Source organism: Teleopsis dalmanni, chromosome 2, assembly GCF_002237135.1.
Source record: "Teleopsis dalmanni isolate 2A chromosome 2, ASM223713v2, whole genome shotgun sequence".
Classification (NCBI taxonomy): Eukaryota; Metazoa; Arthropoda; class Insecta; order Diptera; family Diopsidae; genus Teleopsis; species Teleopsis dalmanni.
In genome coordinates this window covers 110,896,678-110,916,399 of record NC_051847.1, presented here as the reverse complement: position 1 = coordinate 110,916,399, position 19,722 = coordinate 110,896,678, and the positions used below count along the sequence as shown (strand labels likewise).

Here is a 19,722-nt window from a genome sequence, read left to right as displayed (position 1 = left end):
CCAGTAGAAAAAGTGGTCTTCGAAGACATTGTCTTCAAGACGGTCTTTGATACCGCGTCCGCATTTTCAAGTAAATTTGCAAAACAATTGCTCAAAACATGAATGTAAATACTCTTTCTTTGCTTTCTCTCTCATTTTTAGTGATCATAGCAACGTATTTGAATTTTGCCTCAGATGACGCTATGTTTTATAAATGAAGTGACGCAATAATTTTGAAGTGTAGTGAAAGTAAATAAACATTTGTGAAATAAATATTAAAAAAATCAAAATGAATAAAGAAACAAAATCATTAAACTATGAAATATTAAAAAAAAGAAATTAAATCAAAACAAATTAAATATTGACTTAGCTCCTGGAAAATATATTGATATTAATATTGAAGACAATAATTCCAGTGAAAGTTGTTTAAGAAACGAAACAAAAGATGTTGAAAATAAAAAAACTAACAACACTTGTGAAAAATTAGCTGTTATATTTAAAAAACACAGGATTAACAGGCGTTGTGGTAATGATATTTTAGAACTCTTAAGATCAGAAGGTTTAATTGTACCAAAATTCTTTTCAACGCTTTTGAAAACCTATAAAACTTCAACAATTGATGATAGCGAAATGCTGTAAATTATTTTATATTAGTTTTAGTTAATTTTAGATATGCTAAGTTATATTAAGTTAATTATTTAAATTAATTTTCACTATGTTTACTAGTTTTTACTAGTTTATTTTTAATATCTTAATAAAATTTATAATAATTTATAATAAAATTTATAATTTACTTTTAAAACTTTTAATTTTGAATGTAATGTAAGAAATTATTATATAAAATAAATAAAAGTACAAAATACAACAATTTCTTTCTACTTATTTAAAGAAGAAATTGAAATTCATTTAAAATTTAAAGAGTGCAATAAAAGAGTAGAAATAAAAAAAGGGTGAAAAAATTATATGAGCACTGCACTAAGCGCGCACAACTTTCTGTCGAATGCGTCCGTTATGCAAGACATGGTCTTCGAGACGGTCTTCGAGACTTGTACGCAATAATTCATTGAAGACATTTGGCTAATTTGTATGAAAGTGTCTTCGAAGACCGTCATACATTTGGATCGATCGGTCTTCATGTATGTATCCATGTCTTGAAGACGTCTTCGATGACGGATCGATCCGTTTTCTACTGGGTATGCGTGTACATTTTTTCGTAGTGTTAACTTGTAAATTAAAAATAAAATAGAAGACATAGTTAAAATATTTTGGAAAAAATATATCATTCAAGACAGTGGCGTCGCTAGGCGTCAGCGATGTCGGCGACCGCCGACGGCCTCGCGCCCGCAGGGGCCTCGCAAAAAGTTACCGACTGTGGATTCTAAGCAGTTAATAAATATTTTGAGCAATTTGGTTTGATAATGGCATTAACTATATTCGAAGTATTCCCTAAAGTTTATATAGTAATCAGATTCATGTTCACAGTTCCAGTCAGTATAGCTTCGACGAAAAGAAAGAAGCAAAGTTAAAATTGTTTAAGACGTACTAGAAAATTATGATGGTCCAAGAGAGACTATCTTCATTATGATATAATTTAAAAAAAAAAATAGGGTGATACTAAAAGTAGGAAAATTCATTTATTTTAATTTGTGTTTATTTTAAATTGATTAGCAATAAAACTTTCAATCATGCTTTGTCGTATTAGTGAATGTAACTTATTTACTTTTACAACTGGGTTATAGAGGGGGGTCTCGCAATTCTGATGTCGACGACGAGCAGAGTTGGTCTAGCTCCGCCACTGATTCAAGACAATAAATTATAGTTATGTTTAAAAAAAACTGGTTAAGAATATTAATAAATTGTCGAACAATATGAGTTGAAAGATTGATTTTGAAATTTTTTTAGAGTGTACGCAGATATATGCGAGTAAGTGTATGTTAAGTCAAAATATCTTTAATGTCTGCAAACTCGTTTATCAACATATCGAAAACCATATCTAATTCTTCGTTGATTATTCCTTGATTTGATGTTTAATATATATATGTATATATATATATATATATATAAGTAAAATCAAACATTTTTTTTCATTTTTCAGTTATTCTTTTAGAAAACTTCATTTATTGCAAAATATTTCCAATTTCTTTTTGTTCATTGTGTTGCAATATCTAGTTTTGACTAGATACCCTAAAATTTTATAACCAATTGATTACACACCTTTTTCTTGGTACGTAATGCAATTTGTTAATATGACCCAACTTGTTTTTAAATAATTTTCTGCATTTACTAACAGGTAACTAAGCCAATATTTTACCTTCTATGTTCTGCGAAATAGTAGAAAAGTATTGGAAAATTCCGATCATTCATTAATTCCGATAATGCATGACCAATGTTTTTGCAGTTTTTTAAAGGTGAAAACATGGGTGGAAATTTTAGAAGTAGGGAGTTATTTTTTGTCCGTTCATGATGTAAGTTCATGAAGCGAGTGGATGATGTGAGGTGTGAAAAGAATCACAAAAGTATTTAATGGAACAATTTATAATTAATTAATCAATAAATGCTGTAAAAATTATAAAAGTGCAACAAAATAATGCAAATTTAAAAGTTTTTTGAGAGAACAATATGCAATTGAGACTTAAGCTGTATAACATGTTGATGAAAAATTAAATAACTAAATTTACAAATTTGAATTCGACAATTCGACAATTTGTAATTCCTTTGGTGAATAAAAACTTCCAAAGCAGTTGGATTGGAAGCATTTAAGTGTCGTCGAGCCAAAAACTGCATGGTAGCAAATAGATATTGAACAATAATAAATCATAAACTTGTATTGCAAAAAAAAATAAACAAGTGATAAGTGACAAGTGACAAGTGTAGATCCTTGGATATAACTTGGGAGACGTAAAATAATTGGCGCAGTCGAAGTACAATAACAATAGAACAATTGACCACGACAAAAATTACAAGCAGGCATACAACGACAAGAGATAACAGGGTACAATGGAGTTGATTAAAATATTTACTAAAAGAATTAAAATGTAAAATAACCTATGAAATTGTAAAAAATTTAGCCAAAATTGATATACATAAATTACAGTTATTGATTTTTATAAAAAAAAAATTTTCTGGAAGCAATGAATATTAATAAATAAATAGTTCGCTTGAAAAACCGATTTTAAGAAAATAGATCTTTAAATTCTTTAGCATAAAATAGGTATTTAAAATGTAGTACGCTATTGCTATATGAATATTGAATGTGGATCTTCTCTCATACAATATTTCCAGTTTTTTATGTGAAGAAATCATTTTCCATTGGTAAAGCATTTTAAAATGATATACTTAGCTTTTGTATAATGCTCATAACTAGATTTTAATAATGTGACTTATCAAATTTCTGCATTAATATTTATGTAGGAATTGAACTACAGTGGTGAAAAAAAGTATTCGTCATTAACTAAATTTTTGTGAAATGTTATAACAACGACAAAACGAAACAAAACATATGAAAAAAAATAATGCAATTTTCAACGATTGTATTCTGTTTATTTGTTTTTATTGTTTTTACTCCACAAATTTATAAGTAAAATAACAAAAAAAGGATTTCTATTGTGGAACTCCAAAATATAAAGCAAAAAAAGTATTCGTCATTTATGCAACAGACTGCAACATTTCACAAAAATTTAGTTGATGACAAATACTTTCTTTGATCACTGTACATGTTTTACATTTTGTATTGATGAAATTACTTACCCGCTTATTTTTAGTCATTTCATCAAAAATTTTTTCTATTTTTTCAATTTTTTCGCCAACAATTTGTTTTGTTGCATTAGCTGGTAAAGAAGGCAGAGGATCTGGTTCTTTCTTTGGTTGTTCTGGCACTGGTTTTGGAGGATAAGCTATTGGTTTAGGAATAGGCGTGTCACTTAATACAATATTAATGAGACAATATTCCATTAGAGCCATAAAAACAAAAACAGTGCAAACGGACATAAACGCATCGACTGCTTTTAAATAGGAAACTGGTGGTAACGATGATTGTGACTTAGCATGTTGTGTCGAAAGAGTTAATAGAGAAGTAACACCCAATGTAACTCGTGCTGGCGCCGCTTCTGGTTTTATCCAAAATGAAACCCAAGACATAATAACAATCATGCAGGTCGGAATATAAGTATTAAATATATAATAAACCAAACGACGTTTCAGCGTAAATACTACTTCCAAACATGTAAAGTTTCCAGTGGAGTAAACTTGAGTGCAATCGGCTGTTTCATTCCGTATAAGTGCTACTTGGGGTAGTTCAATATTCTCATCGACCACTAGTGGAGTGGTTGGATCCCACTGGAATATCATGTCATCTGTAGTATGCGAGACTATGCACATACAAAAATAAAATATATGAAAAAAAGCTCTGAAGATAGAATATAGCATAAGTAAATTTAGCCTAAGTATATGTAATATAATATCAATATATATGTCCATACCATGCAAAATTTTTTTAATATTATGCAGAAATAAATATTTACATAAAACAGTATAAATTGTTAACAGTGATTTGCTAATTGGAAGAAGTTATGTTAAGCGGCCACATTCACTTAAGATCAAAAGAGTTTAAGAACTTCCGAGACCCATGCAGATTACGAATAAACTACCTTTTTTAATTTGAACCAAATTACTTACGACTTTCCATTTGTAATTTACATTCCTGAGTATCGTGCGGGTATATAGCAAAGTTCATGATACAAGATAGTTTTAATGTCAATTTAACCATGTACAGAATTGTCTTGTCCTTATATAACCACATGTAGTGATTGGGTATGGTCATCGTTTGAAACGTTACAGACTTAGCGTTTTTAAAAAATGAATCTGGCCGCCACATATTCTTCAGCCAATCGACTTCAAGTAAACGATACTCTGCTGTCATATTTTCTGGTAAACGAAGGCGGTGATCTTTCCATGTTTGTGCAAAAAATATATCGGCTACATAAGTCATGGAGTTCTCATCAATAGAATCTAAACCCATTACTGTTACATGAAAATAAACTATGGTTGGTTGCCCCTGTTTTTTTGGTGGTCGCATCTTATCGTATCGCTTAACGTCTTCGGGCAAGATATCAGTTATAGCTAGACTTTGCCTGTTTAGAGGAAAAGATTAATTTTGCATAGTTATTTTAAAATATAATTTTAATATCTGATTCTGTTTTTAGTACTTACTGAAATTCACCAACAGCAAATTTATCTAGGCATGCTGAGAGTATTACTAAGATGAAAAGTTCAGGCACCATAACTAAAAAAATTATTAATTACAAAATCTGATGCTTATAATAAAAAAACAAATTATAAAAAAAGTTTAGTTTTTCGAAACTAAGACTGTTGAAAAGGATATGAGTTAGATCTTAAAATTTGTTTTGTTTTAACTGATGTAAATATTATCAACAACGCATCACATTCAATTTAAATTTTAAACTATTTACCTGAAGTGTATCTGAAACAGTCTTTATTTTATTGTGCTACAGTAATGATTGGTAAGTGTAAAAGTAAATGAAATTTACGTATTCAAAGATAAGAAAAGCATTTAATTCACGTAGCTGAATTAGTAAATGCATAAACAAAGCATATCGATAGCGTTTTTTATCAACAATTATCAGTTTGCGGCCGAAATACTTATGCATGCTTTAAATGTTGCCGCAATAAAATAGTATAAAGAAAAATGTAAATATTCATACTTTGCATGGCCTTTCTGCTTGGTATTTCGTATCGACATACAATAGCGACTTAATTTACAATTAAAACCCCTACTCAAATGAGGCACTTCATCATTGTTTTGTGTTTTGCATCGTATTTTCAGTTTTATTAAATTTTATGGGATAGCCATGTAAACATGGATCTCATTGAAACACAAGCGAACGAAAGTAAAAAATTTTAAAACATCAGACACAAGGACATTGTCGCAAATGTCCTCTAAAATGTCCTCTTAAATAAAATTTTATGTAGTAAATATGAAGCTTTAGACTTTAAATCAAATTTTGTTCAACTTAGTTTTAAGTTTAGAAAAAAATAGGAATCAAATAATAATGATTATTTTGAGTTTAGAATTTGAATACAAGATTTTGACTTCTTCTGCAAGGTGATATTTTATTATGAAAACGAAATAAGTATTTTTATAAATTATGGTATAATTAGTATAGACAATATTTTTATTTAATTATAATTTGTTTGAAATAATTATATTAGCACTTTTTTAAAAGAATAGACGTTAACTACATTATTAAAAATCAAAAAGTTCATTGGATTTTACCTGGACTTTTTCATTGGATATGAATTGCGACACCATCAAATTTGTGAAGACATATAGTGGCATATAGCGAGTAATAGCTCGGTCTTAACTTGACGAATGATAATTTTCAAACCGTCAGTAGAGAATTTCCACAAAAATACAATACATTTTCAACAAAATAATTTTAAAAAAAGTCTAATGGTAATAAATTACATGATTTTGGTAGACAATTATCATTGCTAAAGTATGAAATTACACATCCGAGGAATTTTTTCCGCATCGCAGGCTAAACAAGAAATGCTTGGAAGCATGCGGCATCATCTTGTTAAAAGCACAGATATTCCATATTTATACCTTTAATCATATGCTAAAAAAAATTGGTAGTCGCATAGTTGTAAAGTTCAGAAATGTCGGTTGGTGTCACTTGTACCTATATATTTATAACATTTATAGATAACTTTAAATTTGTTTATCGACCTGTATTCAATAATGATTTTATTATTTATTTATTAGCTGGCTATAGGTCACTTTTATTTCAATAAAAATAAAAAAAACCTTTACTGCTATTTCTTAAATAATTCTATATTTCGACTCTCTTTGACAGTCATCAGGCGAAAGGCGAATAATGTTGTCAGTACTTCTTCATTCCATCACGTTCCCAGGGGAACATTGGGCCACAACGAACTTTTTCCAACTTTTACGATTTTTTGCCAGGGTTTTAATGTTTCCAAAGATTTTTCCGCTTGCTTTGATTTCTTTCTCTAGTGTTTACTTCCACGTTTGCTTTGGGCTACAAGATCTTCTGCTTCCTTGAGGATTGGAAACAACGTTAAATCGTGTTTGCAGATTTTATTTGGTGCTTTCCTCAATGTATGTCCGATCAATTACCATTTACGCTTTTTGATTTCATTTGCGATAGGAAGTTGGCGCTTTGTTGACCAGAGTTCAGTTCATTTCTAATAGTGCGGGCTATTAAGTTGCCATAATAAATTAACATTTTTCAGCCTCTGGTAAATGTTATATTATATGAATTATATTAATTTGTTTGTAATAATATGTTTATATTATTTTTATAGTAATAATTCGGTTGTATTTTTTTTGTATCGTTATTGTAAAAAATAACGTTGTGAATAAAATGCTCAAAATACGTCACATTCTTTTGTTTGCACATGAAAACAAAAGCGTTAGATTTCGTCTGTAAGAAAATACACATTTGTAGTTTGTAACAAGTTAATTGTTTGCCATTCGCGGTCAAGGTAATTTTAGTTAATTTAGTTGTTGTAAATTGATTATTAATTTTTAAATAAAAGGCACAATTGAATTTTTGACAATTCAATTGATGCGAAGCCACATTTAGAATTAATTCTCTTTTCTGGTTTATTAGCTTGGTAGATTTATATCAAGTACCAAACTTACATCACATAAACGTCTAATCACTGGATTTAAGTGTTCAGTGTTTAGAATTTTTGAATACAATCGTCGAAATCACTGGATTCAAGTATCAGTGGTTTTTTTATTTGATAGAATCAACATAAGTTCTGGATGGAAGTGTTCAGTACTTGCGAACAGTTGATTCCAACATTTGATCATACATTTGATCAAACAGCCTCTATGAGTATTTTCTTATTGGTTATTTTTGGTGGCAAATTAAAATTGAGCACACCTACATTTCCTTTAAAATTAAGGCTCGACCAAAAAGTAGTAAAAATACGATATTGACAATACTGATGTGACAGTCTATATATCATGCATTTTTAGCACAGCACGAAAGAGCCAATTTTTCCGTGCCCGAGACGCTCTATATAACATGGCGCTAACCAATGAACGGAAATAAATAGCACAGAATAATAGTGCACTGATCATGTTTGAAGCACATCAATGAAATTTTTAATGTTCCCAGCCTACAATCAAAAGAGTTTTGGACGAGTGCTCCTCAATGCGATGAAGTTATAAAACTTTCTAGCAACTGTTTTGGTGACTGTTATTTTACGTCACCAACAAATTTCATACTGTTTATGACTGACTCATTGAATTTTTTTTGACGAAACGAACAGTGAAACGATAAAGAAATAAAACATCGGAGTGATTGTTGCGATTGTTACACTAATAACAACTGTGGTTGCGCTACTCCGGTATTTTCTTATCATATCACAGGTTAACATCCTATTTTTGTATGACGCCAGTATACAATTTCAGCAAAAATCAAATTTAAAATAATTTGGAAAGTCAGTCATATATTTTAAGAGAAAAAAAATGCATAAAAACAAAGTCCAAGCATCACATTCAAAAATATTGTCTCACCTACCAATGCATAAACAGATATATAGTAAGAGTGCGATAACAAAGAAGAGTAGAAAAAGTGTACTTACGCATGCACTAAAAACCATCTGTGCATTTGCTCTGATATTAGAGTTTTATAATTAATAAAAATAAATTATAAAAAATAAAAAAAATTAAATGTTTCAATATATAAGTTACAGTACTAAAAGCTCTTATTAATTTGAGAGGAAAGCTCACTATTGAAAATGATCAACCGGAGAGTTGCGCATCTAAGCGATTCGTGGACGATGGACAACTCTCTCTTACTAAAGTATCGCTAAAGCATCGTCTGTGTTTGAATTAAATACGCTTCTGCGAGAACAAAGCAGGCAAAAGCATTGCGGACGATGCTTTCACGATTAAAAATGTAGTACACTAAAAATGAAAAAAACATGTCCAAACACAAAATAGTGCACTGTTTCCAACATTTTAAGTACAATTTTGAATGTTCTCGTTTTATTAGTTTTATTATGAACTTTTTAACGATCTTTTCATGAAGATATACAATAGGACACGGGTCGATCCGTTATCGCATACATTTCGAAAACATGGATGCATGCCTGGTGACCGAACGATCTAAATGTATTAATGTCATCAAAGACATTTTCGAAGAATTTAGTAAAATGTCTTCGAAGACATTTTGCGTACATGTCTCGTCCATGTCTTCCATAGCGGACGCATTCGATTGGAAATTGTGCGCTCTTAGCGCATCTACTGATTTAATTTATTCACACCTTTTCTTGTTTTTTTTTCTTTTTTTGAGCTCCAAAATGTAAAAATTTTTGGCTCTCTTTAAATTAGTAGAAGGAAATTTGTACTTAAATTACTTTTATCTAGTTTAAATTATAAATTTTGTTATAAACTATTATGAATTACAAATTTATTTATAAAAATAATTAATTAAAAACTGAGAGTGGATATAGAGACTATGAATAAAAACTTAAAAATCAATATGTCTAATATAAATATAATATTTAAACATTGTAATTTAATGTTACTAAAATTAACTTAATATAACTTCGCACATCTTAAATGAACTAAAACTAAAATATAGAACATAAAACAGCACTGCATTATTTTATAAGTTATTATAATTTGTTTGCAGTTTTATGAAATTTTAGCGAAGTCAAGATATCGCAAAAACTCGACGAGTTTTATTTTTTAACAGTAAAATTTTAAAAGTGAAAATCTACAAAAAGCCCTCTTATTTTTATGACTTTTTTTACTTCTAGCTGCGATACCCAAAAAATGTGTTCAAGTTTTTCCATAAAATTGTTTCTACTAATAGCCAAATGTTAAGGTTCACTAAAATTTGTGTTCCCACTCTATATTTTACGCTGATAAATCCTTACAGTAATTATAATCAATTGTACATTTTTCCTACTGATAGCTAAATCTATATATATAAAAGAAAGTTGTGTTAGTTACACCACTTATAACTCAAGAACGGCTGAACCGATTTAGCTGAAAATTGGCAGGGAGGTAGTTTAAGGCCAGGAGAAGGACATAGGATACTTTTTATCCCGTTCGACAGCATTCCCGTGTGACTTGACATGAAACGTCAGTGGTGAGAAACGACAAAGTAGGTTTTGAAATTATCAAATTTTTGATATAAGAAAATATTTTATTAAAATTTAACAGATAGAAATATAACTTAGTTAATGTGTTTTTAAAAGTTGTATTAGATCAATATAAGTTTGTGTTGCAATAAATATCGTTTTTAATCAATAAAACTACCTGGTTGTTGCAAACTCAACAAAATAAATAATTAACAATTATAATGTATGGTATGGTTGAAAATTTGAGTTTTTAGTTTTTTAATTGACATGAAACGTCAGTGGTGAGAAACGACAAAGTAGGTTTTGAAATTATCAAATTTTTGATATAAGAAAATATTTTATTAAAATTTAACAGATAGAAATATAACTTAGTTAATGTGTTTTTAAAAGTTGTATTAGATCAATATAAGTACATCGAGCATTTACATCCACTTCGTTTCTTTCGTTTTGCGTTCGACATCCTAAAGTGATGATTGGTTCTATGGACAAAGAATGCCCTTATTAAGAATCAGACAGGTTGTGTTGCGCATCAGAAAAAGTGCAACTACCAGAAATTGATAGACTACCAGAACCATTGCACGGCTTGCTCATTGGCACGCATGAAGATTCAAATCTGTTCCTGAAGTCCATTCGCATATTTAATTCATGCTTCCAAATGACTTCGTTCGGAGCAACGGAAATAGTTCACAATACTGCGCCAAATGGCAGTACAATATAATACATTCATTATCATTTATTTAAAAAAAATATAATCAGTAGAAATAATTTATACGGCAAAACAACGTTGCCGGGTTAAATTCTAGTATTTAATATTTACCAAAAGAAACAAAATTTGTTCTTCGAATTTTATGTTTTATATCTTTTTCAGGTCCCATAAGTCACTGGAACAATTTGTAATACCTGTTAAATCAATCAATATTTAATGATTTTAAATTAACTTAAAAAGCTTTAATTATTGAAAAATACAATCATTTATAATTAAATATATATATTATTCAAAAAATAAAAATTTAAATTTCGTAATTTTTCAATAAAATAAAAAATAAAAGATCGTACATACTCAAAATTTCAACAAAATTAATCCGTAAGAAATTATATCACATTCTAAAAACAACAAATATATAATATATAAATTAGTTCTTATTCTTATATATTGTTCTTATTTAAAATATATTATTAGAATTAAAAATTTTAAAGTGATAAGTGAAATGTATGATAAGGAAAAAATATGACAAAAATTTTTGCGAAGCTTACAAGGCAGCATATACATATATTCGTCTTCGTTTGAAAAGATGAGGGTCAGAACTGCAACACTGTGCAAGCCGCACTTATTGCTAAAATGGGCAAAATTTTTAATTGCATGAGTAGTGGAACACTTTATGGGGATAATTTTTATTGATCAGATATACAGATTGTAACGACACTTTCTTATCGTCGTTGCTTATTTGCTGGGTATACTCATCTTGTCCAGATTCGTTACAATAAATTTTTAATTGTAACCAAAATATTCAAATACGTGATTTTATTTACAAGATTTAGGCTTTATTATAAATAAAATTTTATAATTCAAAAAAAAAATATAATAATGAAATAGTTAAAGGAAAAAATGATATTATTAGGATGATTACTAATTGTTCCGGAATACAATAATTGTTTTGGATGTCCTGGTGGAGATCTGGTACTGATGATGTCTTCGTGTGACAGCCGATCGTAGTGTAATGATTAAAATTCAAAAGTATTCCTTCGTATGAATATATACTGATGTGGATATATTCCTTTGTATGTTATTATAAATTCAAGATATTCCTTTGTATGAATATATCCTGATGTACATATATTCCTTTGTATATTATTATAAATTATTCACTTACAGTAGGCGTACTACAGCCGAGCGTAGTGTGATAATTTAAATTCAAAAATATTCCTTCGTATGAATATATCCTGATGTGGATATATTCCTTTGTATATTATTATAAATTATTCACTTACAGTAGGCGTACTACAGCCGATCGTAGTGTAATAATTCAAATTCAAAAATATTCCTTCGTATGAATATATCCTGATGTGGATATATTCCTTTGTATATTATTATAAATTATTCACTTACAGTAGGCGTACTACAGCCGACCGTAGTGTACTAATTCAAATTCAATATATTCCTTCGTGTGAATAATTTCTTTATATCGAAATTTTTCTATGTGCAACTAGTGCTAATTTCAACTTGTAATCCCCAGGTGTATGTGCCTTAGTAAATATTTTACAAGTCAAACCTATAAGAAAAATGCGCATCTTATATACGCACTCGACCGAGCTTTTTCGTAGCGTATCATTTTATTTACAGCTGATCTCACGTAATTCTTGTTTAATTTTTTGCCGTTCTGATTTTCTATTTCATGTTTGTGCGGTACTCAGCTTGTGCATTTAACTTTTCTTTGAGCTTCTCTTACGGCGAATATTTTTGGTAGTTGTTGTTTTCTTATGTTAACGCTGCTTTGTTTTGATTCTTACAAAACGTGTTTTAAAGCTACATTCGATCGGTGGTGGTTTTTATTTATTTTGTTTGTTACAATAAAATAAAATATTAAAACTGCAAATATTCAACAATTTACAACATTAAAATAAGAAATATAATTAACAAATAAATAAGGTGAGTTTACTTTTCATTTATTTAATTATATTTTTATATTTCATTTCGATATCATTTCAGCTTAGTTTGAGATGTTATTATGGCTTGTAAGCGGTTTGGGTTTTGGTAAATTGTTTTTGACTAAATATTTTAAATATTAATTAATCTATTTAATTCCAGATATTTGCAACATTTATTACCAGTGAGTCCACTTTTCCCAAGTTTAAATATAAATATGTAAAGTGTATTGTTTTATAAAAAAACTGTGTTGTATTGCTGTGTTTTAGTTCGTGTTGTTATTGTTTTTAGTGCACGTTTATGTAGCGTTTATGTAGGTGGAAATTTAGTGTAAATTTCCATCCTTAAAAGATTTACAAGAAACCTTATAATTCATAGCATTCGTAGATTATTTAAAACCTGTTTTCACATAAAAGAGTTCATTTTATTGATGGTAAGATAATAACAATAAATGCTGTAATAACCTTTTCCAATGAAGTTTTGCAAAAAGATACGTTTTTTCTAAAAACTAAAACTCTAAATCAGGATCAAATAGAAAACTATTTCCAATAAGTTAGACAAAAGGGTGGAAATAATAGAAATTCTTCAATTGCTGGAATAAATGAAAATTTGGCACATTTGATGTTCGCTAAAATTCGTCCCTTATCTTCATCAAATAACTGCGTAATTGATACAGAAGTAGTTACCGAAAAAGGCAACCTAGATAATGTTGATAGTACTTTCGAAGAAAAGGATATAGAAGAACTTACTAAGGAAGAATATATCAGTGCTGCTATACTGATTAATTCCATACTAGAAACCGTATCGGATAAAATTATTAATGTGGAATGGTTGTCAGGTAAATATTATCAATAATTAATTGTGAATTGTGTAATTAAAATATTTTAAAAGGGAATGAAATCATTACAGCCCCAAATGAGCTATTTATTCACAATAAAAATTATGAATCAGAGTCAGATTTTGGAATTTTGAAAGCACCCTAAAAAGATTTTTTGAAGTTTGAAGAAGTGTTTAAAAATATGTTGCATGCTGTCCAAATAAAAGCACTTATAACCGAATAATCTAAAACTGAAACCGTCGACTGGTTTATAGAACCTTGTTTAGATCATCGATTTCAGCTTCACAATTTTCTTATTACTGTGCACATTCGGAAACATTGTGTATGGTATGATGAGAAGAAGAAGTCAAGTATCGCACATTAAATACATATGTTAACGATAAAAATGCAGCAGCAACAACAATGCCAAACACGCGCAAATTATAATTTGCTGACAGTGCGTCTACTACAGCGTGAGAACTCTACATTTAACATTCATTTGGCAGTGTAACGCGATCACCCAAAAATTTCGGCTACAGTCCAACATTGCAAAATTATTAATGTCAGTTCTAATTCTTGCTTCAAATAAAGAAGTAGCATAGCTACGTAAATAAAGTAATTAAATTTTTATTTTTTTTTATATAAAAGAAATAGAAAAAGAACAAATTGGCGCCCAACGTGGTAAATTTGATTAACAAAAAATAAAAAAATTATCCAATATAAAAGTGAAAATAATTTTGTTAAACAAATAAATAAAAAAATTATCCAATATAAAAGTGGAAATAAATTTGTTTAACAAAAAATTAAAAATTATCCAATATAAATGTGGAAATAATTTTGTTAAACAAATAAATAAAAAAATTATCCAATATAAAAGTGGAAATAATTTTGTTAAACAAATAAATAAAAATTATCCAATATAAAAGTGGAAATAATTTTGTTAAACAAGTAAATAAAAATTATCCAATATAAAAAAAAAAAATTCTAAATAACTTTGTGGAAACAATAAGTGAATTTAAAAAATATAAAAAAAATTCGACATAATCGAACACAATTCAGAGAAATCCCAATAAAATTTCTCAAAGTATTAAAACTCTAGTGTACATGTGAAGAAAGAGGCTCCTGAGCAGCTTAATTGCAAAAAGGGGATACATGTAGTATCAGCCGCTTCATTACACTAAGAAGCATAAAGTGAATTAAAATAAAATATTAAAACTTTTAAATAATAAAATAGTAAACAAACAATTTATAATAATTTAAAATAAAGAAATTTAAAGTAAATTAAAATAAAATATTAAATCTTTAAATAATAAAATAGTAAACAAACAATTTATAATAATTTAAAATAGAGACATTTAAAGTGAATTAAAATAAAATACTAAAACTTTTAAATAATAAAATAATAAACAAACAATTTATAATAATTTAAAATAAAGAAATTTAAAGTGAATTAAAATAAAAGATTAAAACTTTTAAATAACAAAGTAATAATCAAACAATTTATAATAATTCAAAATATAGAAATTTAAAGCGAATTAAAGTAAAATATTAAAACTTTTAAATAATAAACAAACAATTTACAATAATTTATAACAAAAAAATACAGCTAAAAAAAGAGGCGAAAATCGGAACGCTGCCGTTATCTGAATCATCTGGAGCTGAAGAAATAATGAAAACAATTGGAATATTATAAGATTCAGTATATTACTTCTAATATAAATATATTAAACTCAATTGTTATTATAATATTATTATTGCATTAATTTATATTGTACTAATTATTATCCTTATTAAAATAAATCAAAATGAATCCGAGTATTATTAGGCCACCTGTATTAAATCAACCTCCTAATAACAGCCCAAATAACAATAATAACAACAACAGTAATGCTTTAAATCCAAATCCAAACCCAAGTCATCCATCAGTTCATGCAACACCAGAATTAGAGGCCCTAATTACTAGCATTGTACGTAGGGTATACATCAATGAATTTAGGGACACGGTAGAAGTCATAATCCGAGAAGAACAATAAGGTACACCAAAATATTTTGGAGTTCTCAGTGTAGTTAGAAACAAAATCGTAGGGAATGCTGAAAAATCTCAAAGGAGATTTGTCCAGACTCTTAGGAATTCGCGAACCAGCGGACCTTCCACAAGCGCTTCACTTATGTCTTAAACTGGAAAATCAACAATACAGAGCAAACTTTTCGAATTATACACACAACAACCTGTATGAAAGAAGACCAGCAATTCCATCTCGGAAAACTTACCCTAACCCTAATCCCCTACCACCTCAACAATTTTACCCACAATTAGCATATTTACCTCAAGTAAAACCAATAAATTGCCATCAACAACCCAACAATAGGAATAAATTTCAAAACATTCCGCGCTATAACAATCACCAAAGTGTACCACCACCAAGACCATTCGGTCCGAAAACACTTCCGCCACCAGTACCCATGGAAGTAGACGAAACACTAAGGTCAAAAGCGGTAAACTACATGAATAATCCAGCGTACAATAACCGATACGTAGGAAAACGACCACAGCCTGCATCTTTTCAGGCTGCACCACCACGTAAATTTCAAAGAAATTTTCATATTGACACATATGAAAATTGTAATGAAGAAACTTTACAAAATGAGGACTGCGAGTACTAGCAATCTTTGGACGAATACCACGCAGGTGAAGAAGGTGAATCATGTAAAATACCTGAAGAGTGCACTGATCTTACGGATGTTCATTTTTTAGAATGAGCAGCTCGTCTTTGCCATATTTTGAGTGCAAGGCGAGCGATAATAAGGTTCTTAGATTTTTAATTGACACTGGGTCAAATAAAAATTATATTCAACCCTCTCTCATAAAAAATCCCATACCCAATAAAAATATATTTTTTGCTAATTCAGTAGGTTAAAGTATTTTTACTGCCAACCCTTACATCTTTTCACGGAATTTTGGATAATGACAGTTTAAAAGAATTTTCAGTTGTGATTCATACACGGCAACATTTTATGCTAATAAATGATACATATTATAAAAATTGCAATCAAACAACAGCCTTCTCAGGATGTTAATGCAATTAATATCCGAACAGATCTTCTAACTCAAAAACAAATACAGAAAGTTAGTCAATTAGTAAGAAGTTATCCCGATCTGTTTACTGAGCCAAATGCGAAATTGACTTATACTACTGCGGTAAAAGGTGAGATAAGAACAATAACACTCAAAGATGAAGTTGAAAAACAGATTAAAGAGTTATTAGATCATGGCATAATTAGACCTTCTCGGTCACCCTATAATTCTCCTGTTTGGTTTGTCCCAAAAAAACAAGATGCGTCGGACAAGAAAAAATATAGAATGGTTGTCGATTACAGGAAGTTAAATTCCGTTACAGTCTCAGATAGATACCCCATTCCACAAATTAATGATGTACTTGCCCAATTGGGAAAAAATAAATATTTTTCAGTCATTGGATTTCATCAAATCCCATTAAAAGAGGCCGACATAGAAAAAACCGCTTTTTCTGTTAACCACGGAAAATATGAGTTTACACGACTCCCTTTCTGTTTAAAAAATGGTCCTTCAATATTTCAAAGAACTCTTGATGACATATTAAGAGAACATATTGTTATGTCTATATCGATGACATAATTATTCTTGGCGAAGATGAAGAATCCTACATTGAAAATATAAAAAAAATTTTTCAAACTCTGCAAGCAGCAAATATGAAAGTTCAGCTAGATAAAAGTGAATTTCTAAAGCAGGAAATCGAGTTTCTTGGATTTTTAATATCTTCCGATGGAATAATAACAAACCCAGTTAAAGTAAACGCAATCAATAAATTTCCTTATCCCAAAACGATAAAAGATCTGCGATCTTTTCTTGGAATGTCTGGATTTTGCCGACGGTTTATTAAAGATTATGCGACGTTAGCAAAACCGCTGACGATCCTTCTCAGAGGGGAAGAGGGACGCATATCTAAAAATATGGTTCTCAGATGCTTCAAATCACGCAATAGGAGCTGTGTTAGCTCAGAATGATAAGCCAATCATGTATATTTCAAGAACTTTAAGTAAAACTGAAGAGCATTATGCCACTAATGAGAAGGAAATGCATTCCATTATATGGGCACTAAAATCATTAAAAAACTTCCTATATGGATCAGCAATTGTCAAAATATTCACGGATCATCAGTCGTTAACTTACGCTCTGAGTAACAAAAATACAAATAGTAAACTTAAAAGATGGAAAGCAATCCTAGAGGAGTATAATTACGAGCTAAAGTACAAGCCAGGTAGAGCGAATAAAGTAGCTGACGCCTTGTCAAGGATACCACAGAATTTACAGATTAATTCCATGACAGTTACGCAACATAGCGATGAAAGCTCTTCACAAAACCTAATATCGTATACTGAAGCCCCTATAAATGCTTTCAAGAACCAAATAATCATCTCTTTAGGAGAAGTTCCCTCTTATCAGTTTCAAATTGTTCACCCAACATACCACAGACATTCAATTATAATAAAGCAAGTAAACAAAGATATTCTTGCAGACCTATTTAAACGATATCTTAATCCATCTGTCACCAACTGCATTAAAACAGAAGATCTAATCTTGGGCAAACTTCAAGAAATCTACTCCTCTCACTTTAGTAAGTACAGAGTACAATATAGTAGAAACATGGTCATCGACCTGACCAGTGAAAGTGACCAAGATAAGGAAATTATAAAAGAGCACACCAGAGCACATCGAAGTGATAGGGAAAATAACTAAGAAACAATTGCTAGAAAAATATTACTTTCCACGTATGGCAGCAAAAATAAAAAAAATAACCTCACAATGTAGGATTTGCAGAGAAAACAAGTATGAACGTAATCCAAAGAAAACACTAATTCAGGAAACTCCAATACCACAGTTCGCAGGACAAATTATTCATATTGACATATTCATTACAGCTAAAAAGGTTGTACTTACTGGTATCGATAAATTTTCAAAGTATGCGCAAGCTAGAATTCTTAATTCAAGAGCAGCGGAGGATATTAAAGAGCCTTTACGCCAAATGCTGGTTTCTTTTGGTGTTCCAGAAATTCTTGTGATGGATAACGAAAAATCAGTTAATTCATCGTCTATAGCGTTCATGTTAGAAAACCAATTCAACATCCAAATTTACAGAACTCCACCATATACTAGTACGTCTAATGAGCAAGTCGAACGTTTTATTCCACTCTGACAGAAGTCATGCGTTGCTTGAAAGCGGAGAATGGCTACAAATCATTCTTTGAATTGCTAGATAACTCTGTTTATAAATACAACTACACTATTCATTTAACCACGAAAAAAAAACCGTGCGAAGCATTCTTCGGTAGAACAGTGAATACTGATCCGAAACGATTAGAAATGGATAAAAAAGAAAATATTAGAAATTTGACGCAAAAACAGAAAGCAGATCTTACATTCCATAATAAAAATAGAACTCCATTTAAGAACTATGACATTGGACAAGAAGTTTTTGTAAAAATTAACAAAAGATTAGGCACTAAACTTTCTCCAAAATATAAGAAGGAAATTGTAAAAGAAAATAGGAATAGCACAATAGTAACAGAATCAAAAAAAATTGTTCACAAGAATTTAATAAAAAATTAATTTGTTTACACTCGTAGGTTACTCATAGTATGGTGTCATGCTGACATACAGTTACTGGATTATTCTAATTCACAATTGATAACAATAGATGCAGGTTCAGCAAGAATTCAATCTGTAATAATCGACTTAATCGAGTACGAAAAATTAATTAAATATTTGGAAAGGTCCATCGAGTTAAATATAAAACCCCATCATCCTTTATACCCCATCCTATCCTTCGAAACTAATAATATAAAAAGTTATTTGGCTAGATTGAAAATAAAAAAAGGATATAAAAGACCCATTGATATAATTAGCACCACATGGAAATGGTTAGCTGGCAGTCCAGACCGCCACGATTTTGAAATTTTAACAAACAAATTAAATAATGTTTTAGAGAATAACAATAATCAAGTTATTATTAATAAATTAAATGGACAAAAAATTAATGAATTGTCTCAAATAACAAATGAAATATTGAAAGATATAAAAAATGATGAAAATATT

At 29.5% G+C, this 19,722-nt stretch overlaps 1 protein-coding gene across 1 annotated transcript; it reads right to left on the bottom strand.

Annotated features, from left to right (window-relative positions):
* Positions 1-3,726: 3,726 nt before the first annotated feature.
* Positions 3,727-5,996, bottom strand: LOC119678429 (glycine receptor subunit alpha-4; the record flags this gene model as incomplete). The annotated part of the gene is given in 4 exon segments (XM_038090245.1): positions 3,727-4,346; positions 4,654-5,108; positions 5,188-5,260; positions 5,700-5,996. Coding segments are annotated over 4 exon segments (1,155 nt in total), but the record flags the coding sequence as incomplete, so codon positions are not given.
* Between the last annotated feature and the right edge of the window lie 13,726 nt (positions 5,997-19,722).